Source organism: Neophocaena asiaeorientalis, unplaced genomic scaffold, assembly GCF_003031525.2.
Source record: "Neophocaena asiaeorientalis asiaeorientalis breed wild unplaced genomic scaffold, Neophocaena_asiaeorientalis_V1.1 scaffold134, whole genome shotgun sequence".
In the NCBI taxonomy this organism is placed as follows: Eukaryota; Metazoa; Chordata; class Mammalia; order Artiodactyla; family Phocoenidae; genus Neophocaena; species Neophocaena asiaeorientalis.
The window spans coordinates 29441947-29464340 of record NW_020185339.1 but is presented as its reverse complement, the minus strand read 5'-3'; the positions used below and the strand labels follow the sequence as shown (position 1 = coordinate 29464340).

Genomic DNA, 22394 nt, shown 5'->3' with positions numbered 1-22394 from the left:
GCTCCCAACCGCTGATTGGCTACTGCGCCTACAACTCTGTGTCACCATTGGCTACCTATCAAGCCTGGGAGGGCGGGGCGCTGAGAAAAGGCGCGGCTGGGTGGCTAGAAGAGCTGTCTGTCGGTAACTCAGCTCCAGAGAGAGTGAGGCGGGGAGAGCGCGGGCTATGGAACGCGCTCGCTGAAAACGATGACTTTCCATCTCCCATCATCGCTGGTGTTCAGGCCGCATTTGGCCTCTCTGTCTGTGGTCCTAGGCCGCGGCTACCTCACCACCCCTAAACAGTAGGTACAAAATCGACATATAGAGGCCAAAGGATCACTGTACATTTGACTCTCAGTGTTTACAGGAAAAGGCTTTAGTTTTGTGAACAGTTCACTGATGGAAACATTTTTTGAATGTTTAAGTCTGGGAAATTACATATATAAACATTTAATTTTCAGAACAATCCTAAGAGGAAGAAGCTATAATCTCCATTTTACAGATAATAGAGGAACAGAATGAGCCCATATCTGGTAATTAGGGGAAGAAGGCGAATTTGAACCCAGCCCTCATTTTTTATCCCTTTTATTCCCTCTCATATAGTGAAGAGCATTGGATTGAGAATTAGGAAATATGAGTTCTCGTTGCGGCCTTGATTCTCTAGAGTTCTCTACAATTCCGTGCTAAATAATGCAGGTATATAGAAATGGCAGACACAATCCCAATTTTATCGTCCTCTAAGCATCTTTAGTTAAAAGCATCTCTCCCTTCTTTCATCTCCACCATGCCTCTGGTAGACATGAACCAACATTTTCTCCCCATAACCCTTCTGGATCTTTTTTGCATCCCATCCTTCCCAAGCTCTCACCTGCTGTCAGTTTCATTTAAGTAAGCTATTTCTCCATTACCAATGAGCAGGTGAGCGTGGTTCAGTGGTGAGCGTAGAGAATCTACAAAGCTGGAGAACAGCAGTTTAGGCATAAGAAGTGATTAAAACCGAAATGGGAAAAGGAGAGCTCAGACCTCCCGTTTCCCAGAGATTAGGGCAGTCCTAGAAGGCCATTTCATGAGATTCATTCATTTATTGAGCACCTAAAGGCCAGGCACTGGGGATACAGGGAGAACAAGAACAATAAACCTGCTCTTTCGGAGTAAATATTCTAGAGTAGTTTGGGATTGTGGATGCAATACAGCCATTAAATAGCAGCTATGAGTTATATACATAAGCAAACACTCCAACCCTCAGAAGAGGTACAAAGACATTTGTTATAAACACTCTATAACTCAAAACTAGGAGAGGAAGCCACATTACAGAAAATATGGGAATTTTCAACCAAATGCAGTGAAATCAAAAAGGAATATTAAAGCTACTATAGGGAACAATGTAAAGAGGCATTAGGGACTAGATAGAGATGCAACAAAGGCTTTAATTAGAGCGTCTACTGAAGGTCTTGGGGGGAAAAAAAATCTTTCTGCTAAGCCCAAAACAGACCAAAAAATGCTATTTAGAACCACTTCCGGGCTCCCCTAGTTGCGCAGTGGTTAAGAATCCGCCTGCCAATGCAGGGGACACGAGTTTGATCCCATATGCCGCGGAGCAACTAAGCCCAGGCGCCACAACTACTGGGCCTGCGCTCTAGAGCCCATGAGCCACAACTACTGAAGCCCATGCGCCTAGAGCCCGTGCTCCACAACAAGAGAAGCCACTGCAATGAGAAGCCCTCGCACTACAACGAAGAGTAGCCCGCGCTCGCCGCAACTAGAGAAAGCCTGCGCGCAACGAAGGCCCAAAGCAGCCAAAAAAACCCCCACTTCCTTCTAAGTGGGGGAGAGATATTAAATGGTCAAGATATTAGCAAATTCTTTGTGCTTTTTAACAAAGTAGATGGCTGTTTTTAATCCAATTAACACTTTGCTAGCTACTGAATAGGTTAAAGTAGACCTGAGGCTGTTTGTAAATAGCGGCTAGGAAAGATGAATTCTTAAGGGAAAGAGAATTTTTAATTCGGACTTTTGGGGGCTAATCCCAGAGAAAAAGTGTGTTTGTGTGTGTGAGAGAGAGAGAGTGGAGATAAATAAATGCCAAAATCCTGCACTTTCTATAGTCATCCTCATGACACTGGGAGTCATCCTCGACTTCTCTTCCTATCTTATAGCAGATCCTACTGGCTCCAACTTCAAGATACGTAACTTCTCATTACCTTCAGCGCTTCCAACCTGGTCCAAGCCACTCGCATCTGTTCCCTTAATTATTGTGAGAGTCTCCTTACCCTTGACTCTATATAGTCCATTTTTCAACACAGAAGCCAAATGAACACTTTTTTTTTTTGGCCATGCCTCGCTGCTTGCAATGGTGCAGGATCTTATTTCCCCGACCTGGGATTGAACCCGGGCCCTGGCAGTGAAAGCGCCAAGTCCTAACCACTGGACTGCCAGGGAATTCCCCGCCAAATGATCATTTTAAAACCCAAGCTAGATCATGTTACTTCTCTACTCAACACTTGTCAATGGTGCTCCATTTCACTGTCTCTTCCTAATGGCTTACAAGGCCCTACTGTATCTGGCCTTTTGCTGCTTCTCTAACCACATTATCCTACTACTTACCCTCTCCTCCTCACTCAATTCTATACTAGCTACACTGGCCTCCTTGCTCTTTCTCAAACGTGCCGGTATCTTCTCACCTCAGAACCTTTGCACTTGTTTCCTGGAATGATCTTACCCACAAATATTCCTGTGGCTTGCTCTCTCACCTCTTTCAGGTCTTTGCTGAACTATGATTTCGTAAGGCCTTCCTCCCTAGCCATCTTATTTCCAATTTCAACAATCCTACTGACCTACATGCACACACAAAATCCCTGTCCCTCCTTCCCTGCTTTACATTCTCCAAAGTACTTATCATCTAGCATATTATGTTTTACTTGTCTCCCCTACAACTAGAATGTAAGTTCTATGAGGGCAAGATGCTTGCTTTGTTTACTGCCATATTATCATCTGTAAACAGTATATAGTACTTGGTAGATATTATTTTCTAATGAAGGGATAAATGAAAAGCAGGGAAATGCCTGAAACTACTTTTCAGAAAAGATGGATCTAGTTTTCAATTTTAACTTGTTTTCATCACTGTGATTTTTTGGTTACCCGTTGGTTTTGAGTGTTATGTGAAGTTAAGAAAAGGGGTTAAGATTCCACAATGCAAAAAAGGTAGCACAAGTAAGACATGTGACAATCCACAAATCAAATCAATTCAGCAGAAGTAGGTGCCAGAGCTAGAGATTACAATAAATACAAGTCTCTAAGGGAATCCACAGAAGTCATAGAAAGGGCTTCAAACTTTCTACAGAAAGTTGAATGACAGAGATCAAGCCAATCTTATTGGCTCTCAAAAGTGTCAGAGAGACCAGGATGATTTAGGCACTGATCGTAAGATGAAACGTAGCTCTATCCCAGTTAGTTTAACAAACCTCTATAATTGGGGATCCAGCTGTTTGGAAGTTTACATTGATTTATACCTCATCTATTGCCAAGGATGACACAGTTGATATCTCTTTTAACAAAAGCAAATCACTATTTATGACTTTATAATAAATTTATAATATCATCCATTCTCACATCGTTCATTTACTACTTCTCTATTCTTCCATTCAAACCAGACCAAAATTCCTAAAACATCGGCAGCTTCCACAAAAGTTTCAGGAGAGGCACAGCAAACAAAAATCTTAAGTTGTCTTATTTCAGAAAATGGAAGGACGGAATGAACAGAACTCAAGACTCAAGTGATTTTTTTTCCAGAAGTGTTGAACATTCTGTTAAATTCATATTTTGTTCCTTTTAGAGTTTTTAAACTATAGCTACTCCTAACATTTTTTTATATAATTTGAGCATTATAGCATAAAAATTCTTTCCATTTAAATGGGTAATTTGCAAGATTTACCTTGTGTGTGTGGTTTTATTATGTCCCAAGAAAAGGGTGAGTATTCCCTATCAGCTTTTCCAGGCACCACCAAGAAGGCTATTAATTTTTTCTTCCAAAAGCACTGCTGTCTATACCAACATTTCAGTTTTCAAAGAACCAAATATACAATTATGAATCACTGATAGTGCTTGCTAGATAAGCAGTACATGTTGCTATCATCTGTTAGAGCTATATATTTTTCTGTGTACCAGTCACCCTTCCAGGTATCCATGCGACAGTACAGAATGAGGGGTTTTCCCCCTCTGCCACATCATACTTTAGATACCATCAGGTTCACTGTAACGATCAAATCTTAGTTAGCTATTTCCAATGAACTCAATTCCCATAGGATCTTGTGCAGTAAGAAAGTACATACTATATTACCAAAACTAAAACTATTATCATATCAATCAAATGACAGTTAAAGACTAACTTGAAGACTCAGTACACATAAACAATAATCAGATGATTGTTTTATCATTAACATTTATTGATGGGATGGATAAATACAGATTGAGAAACATACTTGACAGCAAGATATCAAACTGATAGCCAGACTATAAAATGTATACAACATCCTTTTTTAAATTTTTAAAAAAATTTTTTTAATGTTTTACAAAGAGCCCTTACTATAATGGTCACTTATATCTTACCATTCACATAACAGCAGTAGAGATCCCAGGGGTAGCATCCAGAACTGAGGTGCCCCAAGGAGGACAGAGGCAAGAATAGAATAATATGCCGAGAAAGGGCTCTTAAGAGCAATACAAAGAAAACAGACAAAAATATCACCACAAAATTGTACCTGAGTGACATAGATTGGAAAAGTGTTTTACTTTTTTTTTTCCTTCTTTGCTCTTTGGTCTGATAAGAAAACAGTTTTAGGTGTGTGGAGTAGGGTGGGGAGGTCAGTTTCAAATCCAGAAACCTAGATTAACACTAAGTTAGTGGGCTGCATTCTTTTCTTTGGGTGCTTAACCCAGCCAGCACTTCCATCTTATAACCAATTCCAATGTGATCAACCACTAATCGGTTAAGGCCTCAGCTTTCAACTGAAGAGTTCCTGATAACCTGATGAAGACATACTTGCTCTGGCTTCAATTAGCATGCTCTCAAGTCTTTCTCTTCTTTTCATTCACCACGAATACACACTCATAAAGGGGAAGAGTAGACACCACTTTTTAGTAAACGTTCCTTTTTTGCCCTCCCTTTTCCAATGCCAAGTTCATGCTAAAAACTTTAGAAACATTAAAATGGAATGGTCTCCCACTTAAAAAATAATTCTCACTCCAGACCACTCTATCAGGCAGGATTATAGTACCATGCTTTTTATCCCACAGAGGGATAAAAAGATAAAACTTGACAGTGTGATAAAACATGAATATTTTTTAAACCACCAGGAACAAACACTCAGTTAAAAGCTGGGTGTTAACAAGCAGCAACACAAGAAATTTGGGGAGGCATCAAAGTCATTGAAAGTTTCGTGGGACTGCACAGGGCTTATTTCTCACCATGTGAAGGGTTGCATAGACTGCTTAAATTCTCCCAAACCCAAGAGAATAATATTTGTATTCCAACTTCAAGATGTCCTAGAATCCCTTTTCCTGGCATTAAGTATCAAAATAGATCATCAACAAAGGACTAATCCTTTTAAAATTTAATCAGTTCCCAAGTTCCCACAGTCCTGTGTTTCTGCGGGGGAAACACAGATATGTTTAAAATCCAACCATACTGGGATAAGACTCCTCTAATTGCCTTTGTCCAGAAACAAGGCATAAGGGGTATGGATTTTCAATATGGGGAATTAAGTAGCAGAGGCTTAAGTAAATCCAGCACTGATGTTACCATGATTTTATTTCTATATTCTAATCCATTGCTGTTTCCAACTGGAGATTTAAATTTTTTCTATCAATATTGGTGAAGCCAATAATACAGAACTATGTAAAAGGACACATTAAATCAAAACACTAAAATCATTTAAAAAAAAAAAAGAGGAAGCTGAGGGTCTCAGATATGGAAACACATTGATTCAAGTGAAAAGACTAGACTAATTCCTACGTATTTTCTAAACCCAAAAAGCATAACTGATACTTCAGAAGACCAATGTAGCTTTAGATTAATGCTTCACTAGAGTTCAGCTAACAGCAACACAGGTATCTGATTAAAAGCCCTAATGACAATTCACAGGTATTTGTTTTTGCCAACATGAGATTCAAGCAAAGTTATAGGAATGAAATTTACAGAACTTGAGGCTCCAGGCCTGCTTACCACCACTTACCCTTGATAAGGTTAAAAGGAGGGGGGAAAAAGCCCTGTTTACTAGACTAACTTTGCATGTATAAATCCTGTTTCTCACCCTTTGAAGTGGTGAGGGTAAGAGAAGACACAGCATTTAGAAACCACACCATCTTCTGAAGCCTAAGCTTATGGAATCTGGACAACATGCATGCTAGCTGACAGGCACATCTGCTAACCCAAAGACAATGCAGTAAGCAGCTTCATGCAGAGCCCGTAAGAAGTTTCATGACATATGCATAGATATAAAAGCGGACACTGTAGGTATCTTAAAACAGTATCAGGAGGCACTAATATAAAAAAGTCTCTAAATTGACCTATATCAGCAATGATCTACTAGTGCAAAGGCCAGACTATGCAGGGTAAAGCAGCTCTTAGGCTCTAGTAAGCACTTTTTTCAAGGTCACTCCTGACAAAGTTCTAAGGAACTACAGACTGCCACGGAGAACTGCTGAGGCCAAGTGGATATGTATCTCTGTGGTGAGAGAGTGAATGTGATTAGAAAATATGTGACATTTGATGAGAAAAACTGAAAGCTGTGAAAGGCATTTTCATAAATCAGTGATCATCAATTCCACAAGATACAGATGCAAACTAAATAACCTTTTGGGAAGGTCAGAAAGGAAAGCTGACTCCGCCAAACAAAATCTAAACAGCCTAAATTTAGTAAACACACCACGCATCTACCAATTACCAATTACCTAGCACAACACAGAAAATATCAAGGAGAAAGAGGAAAATGTCATCCATAAAAGTAAAGTGACATTCCAAGTCAAAAGTATTACTGGCGTATGGATCAGCACAGAGCTCACCTTACACAGCAATGGCAGGCACTCCAGACAGCTCAAATATGCAGAAGCACAGGGTACTAACTCACCTTCAGTTAGGCTTACTGAACGAAGTCCCTCCTGTATTAGGCCAGTGCATCATCAATTCCAACTGTCTCAGTTTTCTCCCCAACCTGTTCCTGGCAAGCAGCAGCACATGTACAACTCCTATCTCCCTATGACTACCAATGAAAAAATTCAATTTATCCACAAAGAATATTTGGTGTGAAAGACGCTGCGTTAAAATCAAGAAGACAAATTCAAATTGCATCATCTTTTCCATGGCAAAAAACACCATGAAGACTGAAAAAATATCACATTAAATAATCTGTGGCTAGGTGGCGTTTTCAGCTGGACAACTTGGATTAGAATTCTTTCTGGCCCCTTGAAAGATTTCTTTCCTCAACAAAAATGTTCACTCCTAAAATATGGGATAATTAAGCACCCATTAGAATAGGACTCCTGATCCATTTTTCTAAAGGACTCTTAGAAATCTACAGAAGAACTTCTGCCTAGAAGCTAAAACCACCAAAGATGCACAATCTAAACATAACAGTATCTGAAGGCTAGACTTGCTCACCCTCATGGCGCCAGCACTGTTAAATTCATAAGCTCCAATCTCTGAAGTCATATGGGCTGCAAAAACTGAGGATGCAGCTGCCTCCCTTCAGACATACAGATAAAAGTCAAGTCTTACATTCATAATATAATTTAAAATACAATGTCCTAAAAATTCCCAATCACAGTTTTCATTGTTTTCAGTATCCTTTAGCTCCATGGCTTCTCCCAGATCTATTCTCACATATGGTCTGGGCTTCCACAGGAAGGATAGCACATGCCCCTACCCTTCAGAGACCCTGAGACTGCTCTTACTTGAACACTTTCCCAAAGCCCAATATGAAAAAAAGGACATCCAATTCTGTAGGGCAAAAGCCAGCCTAGCTCTCCAGCCTTCTTCCTCAACCCCACCTTTGTTCTGTATCAAAAGGAAAAAGGGGGTAAAAAGGAAGTTTTTATAATGGAGTCCAGAGTCAGACCATTGGCTGCACCTGCCCAAACTAGAATTTAGAAGGCTACCCTCAATTACAACATAAAGAAAGAGAAATGTCAAATACAGGCCTCTTCCTTCCTTTATGTTTTAAAGGCCACACCGTGTTCTCTCTAGTAGACTGTTAGGAAGTTAAAATGGTGAAGTACAGGGAAGGAAAGATAAAACATGATTTTTAAACACACACACTAAAAACACACATACCCACACTTACATACACACTTAAAGGTCGAAACACTTCAAGTGGCCAGAGCTGATCTCAGAACTCACGGCCAAAATCCTATCCTCCCATTCCCACTACACACACACACCCCACCCTCCAATCCCACCCCCCAGGACTCACTGCCGTGTATCTCATACACACAGCAAAATCCCTATCCCTTCCCCAATTATATAAAAAAACTAAACAGATAACTTACTTTCTTTAAATTATTTTTTTAAAGTCTCTTAAAAGATTTTGACATTTAAATACTTCCTCTCTTCTGATATATTAAACACCAAAAGGATCCACAACTGTTTGATAAAACAAACCCTCCATACTTCAGTCCTGGCAAGAAGAGGGAAGATATCAACTCTAATCGACCTAATTAGGAGGTGGAGAGGCCAAGAACAGAGAAAGTATTCTGAATCCTTCACAGCTTTAACACATTCTCACCTCTCAGTAAAAACTATAATAAAATAGTTAAATTTCTGAGGCAGGCGATATAATAACCAAGGCCCTCTACCACCTTCCCATGTCTCAATATAAATTTATTTCTAGTCCAACAAGGGTGACATGTTTCATAAGGGAAGTAATTTTCTTAGTCCAGAATCAGTAGTTTAAAAAAAAAAAAAAAAGATGTGTTTTTAAAGTTTTTTTCTCCTCGTCTTTTTCTTTTTTACTTGGGAAGGGGTGGAAGTGGTGGAGGAGGTTCTGATGGTAGAGGTGGTAGCCGGGGTTTGTCTGTATTGCCAGGTCTGGAGGACATTCCACCAGCCCGTGGATTCAGATATTCTCCATAAGAATGAACATATTCAAACGCAGGTGGCTGAGTGGGCTGAACACCTTGGGCATGGAGAAGGGAGTGAAGCATATTCACAGTATCTTGATAGTCTATGGTCTGGGTTGCATTGTGACCATTGGCCCCAGTGGAGCCTTTATCCAATTTCATGTGAGGAACTCGAGTTTTACAGCTGGGCTGTGAAAAAGTAAGGCCACTTGTGTCTGAGCTATGCCCAGGCAACTGGGCCATTGTAGGAAGAGGAGGGAAGGAGAAATTTATGGAAGAGGATTTAGTATTCTTGGCAGTCTTAGCTGAATGATCAAACACTGCCCCTCCAGTCTCTTCAGGGAAGGGCCTTTTACGAGAAGAACTGGAAGAGGAGAAAGAGCTGGACAAGCTATAGGGCTTGTGTGCTAAGGTGCTTGTCTGGCTACTATGTTTTGGATCACCTGGACGTTTGTTCCCAGTACTAGCTGGAAGCTGGGAGTGAGAGTGTTTGTGTGAGTGGTGATTATGATGATGATGATGATTAGATGGGTGAGTCTTGTGCTTTTCTTTGTGCTCACGGCTCTTTGTGACACTGTCATCTACAGAATTGTGCTTGTCAGCTGCAGTGTGAACTTTGATGCGCATTTTTATCTCCTCTGGTTTTGAAGTGGCAGCTTTATCTCCACTTGTCATTGGGATTCTCATTTTGAGAGCTGTTTTGTCAGTCTTTTCCAGAAAAGGCCGCTCAGGGTTTTCTGAGCCCTCTATGGGCATTTTCAGAAGGATGGAAGAATGGCTATCATGGTGAGCCAGAAGATTCTGGGCAGCGAAGGCATACTGTGACTTCACATTGGCCTCCATGTTCTCCAGTTGCCTCTTCTGGGCAGCCAACTCTTCTGCATGCTTTGCACGGTATTCTTTCAGTGATACTTTAGCTGATGGCACACTCTTACTATTCTGCTTCTGGGAAACAAAGGCATTTGAACCATCCTGTTGCAAGGAATGATCAACTCCTATAAGTGCTAAATTCTCACTAGTCCGATGACCCTGAGCAGGTTCTACCTTAAAAGGAGGGTGGGAGGACAGCCAACGCTCACTCGGCAACATCTCCACATTGCTTAAGTTACTGGTTGACTCTTCAGTGGCTGGAAGGGAAGGCACTGCACTTGTGGTAGAAGAAGCTGACATACTCATTAAACCTGCAATAGTTGTATCTGAAGAGCTCTGGGAAATCATATTAAGGATTGTCTGCTCTGAAGTGTTTTCATCTGCTCCTCGGTCATCCGTTTTTGTTTTCTTGGCAGCCTGGCATGCCTAGAATGAAGCAAATAGCATCTTTTCACTTCAGGTAATTTATCAAATGGAAAAAAAACACTGAAATGAGTAGACTGTGTTTGCTGTGACATTGGGAGTTTGGGATACCCCATAACCAGGAGGTTACTCTAACATGAGACTGATAATTATTACCATCAGGAGAGATACGATTTTTTAAACCTTCAATCAAGCATCACAAGATCTCAAAGAGGTATCTGAACTCCCATGTTCGTTGCAGCACTTTTCACAATACCTAAGGTATGAAAGCAACCCAAGTGTCCATCAATAAATGAATGTATTTTAAAAAATGTGGTCTATATATACAATGAAATACCTTTAGCCTTAAAAAAGGAGGAAGATTCTGTGAAGACAGCAGAGTAGGAAGCACCAGGAATCTGTCCCACCTAGACAACAACTGCAAAGGCAGAATCTGTCTGACATAACTATTTTGGAACTTTGCAGTCTGTTGAAGGCTTGCAGCTGCCAGGGTAAGCCCTGGACAATAAACTGAAGTTAATTTCCCTCAATTTCAGCTCTCAGCCCCAGTCAGCTGTGCAGCTGTTCCTGGAGTTGCTTGCACACAGCTTGGGGGACCCTGGTTAGGCAAAAAGAGCTCTATTTTCCAAATATTGGAGATCTGTGGTCTGATCGCTGACTGCTGCTTTCAATCACAGAGGTACAAAGAGAAAGGCAGCCATTGTTGTTGCACCTCCCTCCATTGTTGTAATCCCCTCCCCCTCTGGCTGAAGTGACTTCCCTGGATATAAAGGGCCAGCCCCCTTCCTCCCCCACTTCATTTTTTGCTTTTTCTCCCTTTGGGAGCCAGATATTAGAGTAGAACATTAAAAAAAAACACTGTCCCTACAGAAATGTCCAGGAAAAGGCTCAGATAAGAACTGAGAAGACATTAATTTTATACATCAAGCTGATCCTCAGCACAGAAATATCCTTCAAAATCAAGCCCCCACCCCAAATATACAAAAAAAAAAAAAAAAAAAAAAAAAAAAAAAAATCCCAGCAAACCCCAGGAAAGGGAGAGAATCTGATTTCCAGAGTTACCATGTTACTAGATTCAAATGTCCAGTCTTCAACAAAAAAATCACAAGGCACATAAAGAAACACGAAAGTATAGTCCATTCAAAGGAAAAAAAAAAATCAACAGAAATTGTCACTGAAAAAGACCCAATGGCAGATCTACTAGGCAAAGACATTAACTGCCTTAAAGATACTCAAGGAAATGAAAATGTCAAAAAGTCAAGAAAACAACATGTGAACAAAATTAAAGTATCAAAAAAGAGATTAAAAACTTTAAAAGAAACCAGAAAGAAATCCTGGAGCTGAAAAGTACAATAACTGAAATGAAAAATGCACTGGAGGGATTCAAAGGCAGATCTGAACAGGCAGAAGAATCAGCAAACTTTAAAATAGGACAATGGAAATTATCAAGTCTGAGGAACAGAAAGAAAAAAGACTGAAGCAAGTGAACAGAGCCTAAGGGACCTATGGGACACCATCAAATAGACCAATGTATGCATTGTGGGAATTCCAGAAAATGAAAAGAAAGAGAAAGAGGCAGAGAATATGTGAAGATACAGCAGCTCAGAACTCTCCAAATCTGATGAAAAAACATGAACATAGATATCCAAGAACCTCAGTGAACTCCAGGATGAACTCAAAGAGACTCACATCAAGACATATCATACTTAACCCTCCCAGACTTCAGAGAGTACTACAAAGCTATCAGTAATCAGTGTGGTACTGGCACAAAATCAGACATCTGGATCAATGGAACAGAATAGAGAGCCCATAAATAAACACACATGCCTACAGTCAATTAATCTTTGGCAAAGGAGGCAAGAATATACAGTCTCTTCAACAAGTGGTGTTGGGAAAGTTGGATAGCCACATGTAATTCAATGAAGTTAGAACACACCCTCACACCATACACAAAAATAAACTCAAAATGGCTTAAAGACTTAAACATAAGACATGACACCATAAAACTCCTAGATAAGAACATAAGCAAAACATCCTCTGACAAAAATGTACCAAGGTTTTCTTAGGTCAGTCTCCCAAGGCAATAGAAATAAAAGCAAAAATAAACAAATGGACCTAATCAAATACAAGCTTTTGCATAGCAAAGGAAACAGTAAACAAAACGAAAAGATAACCTATGGACAAGGAGAAAATATTTGCAAATCATGTGACTGATAAGGGCTTAATTTCCAAAATATAAAAACAGCTCATACAACTCAACAACAAAAAAACAAACAACCCAATCCAAACATGGGAAGAAGACCTAAATACACATTTCTCCAAAGAAGATATACAGATGGCCAACAGGCACATGAAAAGATGCTCAACATCACTACTTATCAGAGAAATGCAAATAAAACTACAAAGAGGTACCACCTCATACCAGTCAGAATGGCCATCATTAAAGTCTACAAATAACAAATGCTAGAAAGGGTATGGAGAAAAGGGAACCCTCCTACACTGTTGGTGGGAATGTAAGATGGTGCAGCCACTATGGAAAGCAGTATGGAGGTTCCTCAAAAAGCTAAAAATAGAGTTGCCATATCATGCAGCAATCCCACTCCTGGGCATACATCCGGACAAAACTATAGTTCAAAAAGATACATGCACCCCAATGTTCATAGCAGCACTATTCACAATAGCCAAAACATGGAAACAACCTAAATGTCCATTGACAGATGAATCGATAAGACGATGTGGTACATATATACAATGGAATACTACTCAGCCATTAAAAAAGAACAAAATAATGTCGTTTGCAGCAACATGGATGGACCTAGAGATTATCATACTAAGTGAAGTTAAAGTCAGACAAAGACAAATATCATATGATATCATTTATATGTGGAATCTAAAATATGACACAAATGAACTTATCTACAAAACAGAAACAGACTCACAGACATAAAGAACAGACTTAGGGTTGCCAAGGGGGAGGGGGATGAGGGAGGGATGGAGTGGGAGTTTGGGGTTAGCAGATGCAAACTATTATATATAGAATTGATAAACAACAAGGTCCTACTATACAGCACAAGGAACTATATTCAATATCCTCTGATAAACTATAATGTAAAAGAATATGAAAAAGAATGTATATATATGTATAAATGAACCACTTTGATGTACAGCAGAAATTAACACAACATTGTAAATCAACTACACTTCTATTTTTTTTTTCTTTTTTTGCCACACCACACAGCTTGCAGGATCTGTTCCCCGACCAGGGATTGAACCCAAGCCGTGGCAGTGAAAGCGCCAAATCCTAACCATTAGACCACCAGCTAACTCCCCAACTATACTTGCCAAAGGCCTTTGAGAAGGGCTTCCCAAGAGTCCAGAAACGAGACAGTTACATAAGCAGTCTGATTTCAGGGGCTGGGAAGGAGGCCTCCCTTCCCTATCAAATAAAAAAAAAAAAAAAAAAACAGATGAATGGGTAAAGAAGATGTGGTATATATATGATGGAATACAACTCAGTCATAGAAAGGAAGGACATTTTGCCATTTGCAACAACATAGATGAACTTGGAGGGTATTAGGCTAAAATACTGTATGTTACCACTTATATGTGGAATTTAAAAAATAAAATTAATGAATATAACAAAATAGATACAGACTCACAGATATAGGCAACAAACCAGTGGTTACCAGCGGGGAGAGGGAAGGGGGAAGGGGCAAGATAAGGTAGGGGATTAAGAGGTACAAACTACTATGTATAAAATAAATAAGCTACGAGGATATATAGTACAACACAGGGAATATAGCCAATATTTTATAATAAGTATAAATGGAATATAACCTTTAAAAACTGTGAATCATTTTGTTATACACCTGAAATTGATATAATATTGTACATCCACTACACCTCAATTCTTAAAATCATGGTATTAAAAAAAAAAAAGACATATCATACTCAAACTTTCAAAAGCCAAAGACAGAATTTTGAAAGCAGCAAGAAGCAAACTGTCACATACAAGGGATCCTCAATAAGATCATGAGATTTCTCAACAGAAACTTCGGAGGCCACAAGATAGTGAGCTGATACATCCCAAGTACTAAAAGAAAAAAACTGTCGGCCAAGCATCCTATATCTAGTAAGAATGTCCTTCAAAAAAGTGAAGGAGGGGCTTCCCTGGTGGCGCAGTGGTTGAGAGTCCACCTGCCGATGGGTTACCAACAAAAAAAAAAAAAAAAAAAAAGCTGAGGGGATTCGTGACCGCTAGACCAGCTATACAAGAAAGGCTCAAGGGAGTCCTCCAAGACAGTAACTTCAAGCCATATGGAGAAATAAAGACCTCAATAAAAGTAAATACATGGGCAATTATAAAAGCTGGTATTGTAACAATGGTGTGTAATTGCACATTTTGCTTTCTACATGATTTAGGAGACTAACACATTCTCAGGGAAAAAAAAAATTAGTGTAAAACCTAGTATTACTATAACTTTGTCTTATAATTCCAAATCTTATTTTTTATATAGTATAAGAGCCTAATGCATCTAAAAGAATTATTAGTTTTCGGGGGGCACACAATTATTTAATTTTGTAACATCAACAACCAAAAGGGATGAGGATGCAGCTGTAAAGGAGACAAATTTTGTATGTTAATACAAAAAATGAATGAAAAAGGAATCTAAAATTTTTCACTATGAAAAATCAACTAAGCACAAAAGACAGTATAATGCAGGAAATGAGGGACAAAAAAGCCGTAAGGCATACAGTAGGCATACCTTGGAGATACTGTGGGTTCCGTTTCAGACCATCTCAATAAAGCAAATATCACAATAAAGTGAGCCACACAAATGTTTTGGTTTCCCAGTGCATATAAAAATTGTGTTTAGGGCTTCCCTGGTGGCGCAGTGGTTGAGAGTCTGCCTGCCGATGCAGGGGATGCGGGTTTGTGACCCGGTCCGGGAAGATCCCACATGCCTCAGAGCGGCTGGGCCCATGAGCCACGGCCGCTAAGCCTGCGCGTCCGGAGCCTGTGCTCCGCAACAGGAGAGGCCACAGCAGTGAGAGGCCCACGTACCGCAAAAAAAAAAAAAAAAAAAAAATTGTGTTTACACTACAGTCTATTAAATGTGCAATAGCATTATGTCTAAAAAAAAATGGACATACCTTAATTTAAAATACTTTATTGCTAAAAAATGCTAACCATCATTTGAGCCTTCAGTGAGCTGTAGTAGTAATACTAAAGATTACTGATCACATATCACCATAACAGATACAATGATAATGAAAAAGTTCAGCATACTGCCATAATTACCAATGTGTAACAGAGACACAAAGTAAGCAAATACTGTTGGGAAAATGGCGTCAACAGACTTGCTTGACGCAGGGCTGCCACAAACCTTCAATATAAAAAATGCAATATCTGCAAAGTTCAATAAAACAAGGTATGCCTGTCTAAAAATCAAATAGCATTAAGTGACAGAAGTAAATCTCTCCTTATATGTAATTACTTTAAGTGTAAATGGATTAAACTCTTAAGGAAAAGACAGAGATTTGTAGAATGGATAAAAACATATGATCCAACTATATGCTATCTACAAGAGGCTGAGATCCAAAGACCCAAACGGGCTGAAAGTGAAAGGATGGAAAAAGGTATAAAATGCAAACAGTAACCAAAAGAGAGCATGCATGGCTATACTAATAGCAGACAAAATAGACTTGAAATAAAAAAAGATTTCAAGAGACAAAAAAGAGCATTATATATTTTAAAAGGCTAGCTACAGAAATTAGACACAGCAATTATAAACATTTACACACCTAATGACAGGCCATCAAAATATGAGGCCAAAACCTAACAGAATTAAAGAGAAATAGACAGCTTTACAGTAATAGTTGGAGACTTCAATACCCCACTCACAATAATAGATCAAGCAGAAGATAAGGAAGTAGGACTTAATAAACTAACTAGATCTACAGACATACACAGAACACTCTCCCCAAAAACAGCAGCACATACATTCTTCAAGTGCATATGGGACATTATCCAGAACAGACCATATGTTAGGCTGCAAACTTAGTCAATAGATTTTAAAAGATACATATCACATCATGTATTTTTTCTGACCACAACAAGATAAAGTTAGAAATCAGTATCAGAAAGAAAATCGGGGAAAAAAAAAAAATCACAAAATTGTAGAAATTAAACCAATGGATCAAAGAAATCAAAAGGGAAATTAGAAAATACTTAGAGACCAAGAAAAACAAAACACAACATATCAAACGTAAGGTATGCAGCAAAAGTGGTGCTAAGGGAGAAATTTATAGCTATAAACACTACATTAAAAAAACCAGGGACTTCCCTGGCGGTCCAATGGTTAAGACTCTGCACTCCCAATGCAGGAGCTATGAGTTCAGTCCCTGGTTGAGGAACTAAGATCCAGTATGCCACACAGAGTAGCCAAAAAAATAAAAATTTAAAAAGTAAAACATACTTAATAAAAAAACAAGAAACTGGGAATTCCCTAGCAGCCCAGTGGTTAGGACTCCGTGAGCTCACTGCCTGGGGGGCCTGGGTTCAATCCCTGGTCGGGGAACTAAAAATCCCACAAGCTGTGCAATGTGGCCAAAAAAAAAAACAACCAAGAAACATCTCAAAATAACAAACTAACTTTATAACTTAAGGAACTAGAAAAAGAACTGAACACAAAGCTAGCTAGCAGAAGGAAAGATATAATAAAGATTAGAGCAGAGATAAAATAGAGAAAAACCAAAACAAAAATTGGTTCCTTGAGAACATCAACAAAATTGACAAATCTTTAGCTAGACAGACTAAGAAAAAAAGAGGGAAGACTCAAACTACTAAAATCAGAAATAAAAGTGGAGACATTGCTACCATTCTAACAGAACAAACTGTATATCAACAAATTGAATAACCCAGACAAAAGGGACAAATTCCTAGAAACACAAAACCTATCAAGACTAAATCATGAAGAAACAGAAAATCTGAATAGACTTACAGCTAGTAATAAAATTGAATCAGGACTTCCCTGGTGGCCCAGTGGTTAAGAATCCGCCTGCCAATGCAGGGGACACAGGTTCGAGCCCTGGTCCGGGAAGATCCCACATGCTGCGGAGCAACTAAGCCCATGTGCCACAACTACTGAGCCTGCACTCTAGAACCCGCGAGCCACAACTACTGAGCCCACACGCGCCTAGAGCCCATGCTCCGCAACAAGAGAAGCCACTGCAATGAGAAGCCTGCCCACTGCAACAAAGAGTAGCCCCCGCTCCCCGCAACTAGAGAAAGCCTGTGTGCAGCAATGAAGACCCAACACAGCCCAAAATAAATAAATAAATTTTTAAAAATAAATAAATAAAATTAAATCAGTAATCAAAAATCTCCAAAGGAAAAAAAGACTTACTGGTTAATCCTATCAATCATTTAACGAAGTAATGCCACTCCTTTTCAAACTTTCCAAAAATTTGAAGAGGAGGGAACACTTCTCAACTCATTCTATGAGGCAAGCATTACCCTGATACCAAAGCTAGAAGAAAACACTACAAGAAAGGAAAACTACAGGCCAATATCCCTTATAACCACGGATGCAAAAATCATCAACAAAATACTAGCAAGATGAATTTGGTGGCATTTAAAAAAAATTACATATCATGCATGACCAAGTGGAATTTATTCCTGGAATATAAGGAGGGTTCAACATATGGAAATCAACTGATGTAATATGTCACACAAACAGAATGAAGGAAACAAATCACATGATCATCTCAATTTGTGCAGAGAAAGCGTTTGACAAAATTCAACACACTTTCATGATAAAAACACTCAACAAACTAGGAACATAAAGAGGAAACTACCTCAACATAATAAAAGTCACATATAAAAAACCCACAGTGAACATCATATTCAATGGTGAAAGACTGAAAGTTTTCTTTAAGATCAGGAATAAGGAAAAGATGTTCACTTTCACCACTTCCATTCAACACTGTACTGGAAGTTCTAGCCACAGCAATCAGGCAAGAAAAAGAAACAGCATCAAATTGGAAAAGAAGAAGTAAAATTATCTCTGTTTGCAGATGACATGAACTTATATGTAGAAAACTCTAAAGACTCAACCAAAAAGAATTTATTCTTTCTGATTTTATTAGAATTAATAAATGAATTGGGCAAAGTAACAGGATACAAAGTCAACAAATAAAATTCAGTTACATTTCTCTACATGAATAAACAATCTAAAAAGGAAATTATGAAAACAATTCCATTTACAACAGCACCAAAAAGAATAAACTACTTGGGAATTAACCAAGGAAGTAAAAAACTTGTACAATGAAAACTGCAAAACACTGCTGAAATAAATTAAATAAAACATAACTGGAAACTCACCTATGTTCTGGATCCAAAGATTAATTCAAACATTAATACTGTTAAAATGTGGGGGGACTTCCCTGGTGGTCCAGTGGTTAAGACTCTGCACTCCCAATGCAGGGGGCCCGGGTTTGATCCCTGGTCAGGGAACTAGATCCCGCATACATGCCACAACTAAGAGTCTGCATGCCGCAACTAAGAGTCCACATGCTGCAACTAAGAAGCCTACATGCCGCAACAAAGATCCCGTGTGCTGCAACTAAGACCCTGCACAGCCAAAATAAATTAAAAAAAAGAAAAAATCCTAGAATTCATATGGAATCTCAAAGGACCCTGAATAGTCAAAACAATCTTGAAAATGAAGAACAAAACAGAAAGACTCACACCTCCTGATTCCAAAACTTACTACAAAGCCACAGTAATCAAAACAGTGGGGTACTGACATACAGACATATAGATGAATGGAACAGAATAGAAAGCCCAGAAATAAACCTTCACATACATGGCCAAATGATTTTTGACAAGGGTGCCAAGACCATTCAATGGGGAAAGGACAGTCTTCTCAACAAATGGTGCTAATTCCACTATACATAAATAAGACTTTGAAAAATATCTGAAATACAACTTTAGACTGCAATCTATATAAAAACAAAATTCTAAAATCCATTTAAAAGCAGGTAATGTCAAAGACAAAATTATAATACCAGTTCTAATCTCCTAACTCTGAATCTTTCCTATACCAGAAGCCAACATTCTGTGACTCAGAAAAGCCAAATTTTTCCCCTTAACACTCTCCACACAAAAAAATAACCAATGTTGCTGACCAAATGACTAAATCACAAGAGTTGCAAAACACCAAAAAAATCTCACCATCGCCTACAGCAATGGATTTCTGGGCCAGAAGCCAAGCTATGAAGTTGAAATTATGACTATTGCATAACTACAAAAAGGGAAATTCCAGACCGAGGGTACATATCCATATCTGGTATTTTCACTGGTGTGGTCAAAGGAAGAAAATGGTTTGTTCCACAAACTGACAGCAATAATTCTTACCCTCCAATTCCGAATTCGTTTGAGCCTGTTGGGGGTTTTCTCCAGAATCTGTAGAAATTCATGTGTCAGTTCTACAAATGAAATTAGAACATTTAAGAAAAACTCAGAGAGGCAGAAGTAAAGGAATAAGAATAACCTCAACTAACTATATTCATCTGAAATCAAGTCACCTTTGGCCAGATATGTGACAGATCAAGAGCAAGTGCTATTCAAGGTCCCTTACTCTAAAACTTACCATCTAAAAGTTCCAAGGTCACAGTGGCGTCAACATACTCCCACCAGTGCTTCCCATCAGTTGAGACTGGGATCTCCCAGTTGGACCACTTGCAAGCCAGATGAATGCAGACACAGGCCACCACAGGAGGTGTGTACTGCAGGCTAAATGTGGTCAAATGCAGGCTGACATCAGAGGGAAGGAAACAAGAGAGTGTCATGAGCTCTCAATTCTGAACCCAAAGTTAAAACTCTCCATTACTTTAAAAAAAAAGTTAAAAAAAAAAAGAGTTAAAAAAATAAGAAACCCACTGGAGAGCAAGAAGGGCAAGAAATATCCAGTGCTCTGACCCAGCACCCAACATGATTTTTTTCCATTAACCCACCGGCTCAGGTAACAACTTTTCTAATTTTTCTGACTACATATCATTTAATCCACACACTAATGAAGGACTGGAAAAAATAAAAACAAAAATAAAAGACTGAGCATTCAGTTTTTTAAAATAAGGATTAATTATCCTGAGAATAAGCTCAGAACTTAAGGAAAATTATAAGATTTTTGATATGTATAATCCCTAAATCAAATACCTAAGGAAATATTCTAAAAATTATCTTGTCTCATGCCAATCATAGGTCTGGTCTCTTTAAAATAATGAATAGACAACCATTCTCTCAAGTGTCAATATTCTTGACAGTTTACTTTTAAAATTTCTCCCACCAGGCTATCAAAATGAACTTCTTAGCCCTGACAGTCATTAGGAGTATCTTTGGTTTCCATGAACAACCAGTAGACTGGAGATGAGAATAAGCAAGTCATTTGGTAATACAAGTTATGTATTAATTTTTTTCTTTAAAAAAGGAAGTATCACAACTCTTTGCACATATACATGCCCATTTATCTGGGCGTGGGTGAAGAAAAAAAGAGTCTTAAAATATAGTAACAGCAGAATCCTCCAAATTAGATTTTAGTCACTGTCAATGAACCCCAAGTTTAAACAAACTTTCAGAATTATGCTCTTGGATATGTTAAAGCAAAGTAACAAATGCAGAATTAAGTAGGCTATCAAACGATCAGCAATAAATAAATATATCACTTTAACAAATTAAAAGAGCAGCATGGAAATTTTAAGGTACACATGAAAACTGCAGAAAAATCAACCTTTACCATAGAATTGTCTATAACACATTGAATCAGAGATCCTTGCCTAGGTCTTTGGCTTCTAGTTTACTAAGTGCAAGACCTGTCATCTTTCCATATACCCATCAAAAAGTGACAATTCTAATGCAAGTAAAGTACTATCCCAAAAACAGAAGAGAAAAATATTAAAATATAAACCTGTTGGTTGCCATGAAGTAAGAAGTCTGTGCTAAGTCCTTGCTTGCTAAAAAAAAGAAAGGGGGGAGGAGGAGAAGGTTATTAGTTCCATTCATTCTAAACAATTATTTAGTAAGCATGTAATATTTGCAAGGCAGAGAATATAGTGGTAAATGAGGCAGGCATGGTCCCTGACCACCTGATGTTTACATTCTACTGTCAAAGAAAACAGTTTGAGTGATTTTTAATTATAATATTAATAATTATGCTGCTTCCCGACTTAGAGACCTAAGCTTTATTCTGCACATCAGGTATAAGGGGTACATGTTTAAAATGCAATTCCTGGGCATCCTCCCTAGAGTTTGACTCAACACATTTGGAGAAGAATGTAACAAACATTTTTACTTGTTAGTAACTCAGAGATCCTGATACAAGGGTTCACTGAGAAATTCTAAGCTAGGGGATGAACTAATTTGGAGGCAAGATCAGAATCCAGAAGACCTTGCTATATCTGGAAAAAATTAGCAAATAACACAAATTATTCATATATATTACAATTTTTAAAATTCCTCCTTCAGGCTTCCCTGGTGGCGCAGTGGTTAAGAATCGCCTGCCGATGCAGGGGACACGGATTCGAGCCCTGGTCTGGGAAGTTCCCACATGCCGCGGAGCAACTAAGCCCACGCGCCACAGCTACTGAGCCTGCGGTCCAGAGCCCGCGAGCCACAATTCCTGAAGCCCGGCCACCTAGAGCCCGTGCTCTGCAACAAGAGAAGCTACCACAATGAGAAGCCCACACACCGCAACGAAGAGTAGCCCTCGCTCACCGCAACTAGAGAAAGCCCGCACACAGCAACAAAGACCCAATGCAGCCAAAAAAATAAAATAAATAAACAAATATAAAAATTCCTCCTTCAAAAAAAAAAATGCTCTGGGTAACAAAGCAAATTTTAACCTTCCTTAGATTAAATATTAGCATTTATCCATCTCTGTTAGTGTAAACCTTTTAATGCTTTCAAAATATAAGAACTCAGGGAAAACTGAGTTTTCAGATGAAAC

The 22394-nt window shown here is 38.8% G+C and overlaps 1 protein-coding gene across 2 annotated transcripts in view; it reads right to left on the bottom strand.

Annotated features, from left to right (window-relative positions):
- Positions 1-8483: 8483 nt before the first annotated feature.
- The window catches only part of CCNT1 (cyclin T1), a 28918-nt gene continuing 15007 nt past the window's right edge, over positions 8484-22394 (bottom strand). Inside the window, exons 6-9 of one of the 2 annotated variants that reach the window (XM_024737034.1) lie at positions 21357-21402; positions 20043-20206; positions 19808-19878; positions 8484-10389 (exon numbers count right to left, since the gene is read on the bottom strand). In XM_024737034.1, the coding sequence (XP_024592802.1) occupies positions 8983-10389; positions 19808-19878; positions 20043-20206; positions 21357-21402 (1688 nt within the window). In that variant the 3' untranslated portion in view covers positions 8484-8982. The remainder of the gene's footprint in view (positions 10390-19807; positions 19879-20042; positions 20207-21356; positions 21403-22394) is intronic. The other variant, XM_024737035.1, reaches the window with a different exon arrangement.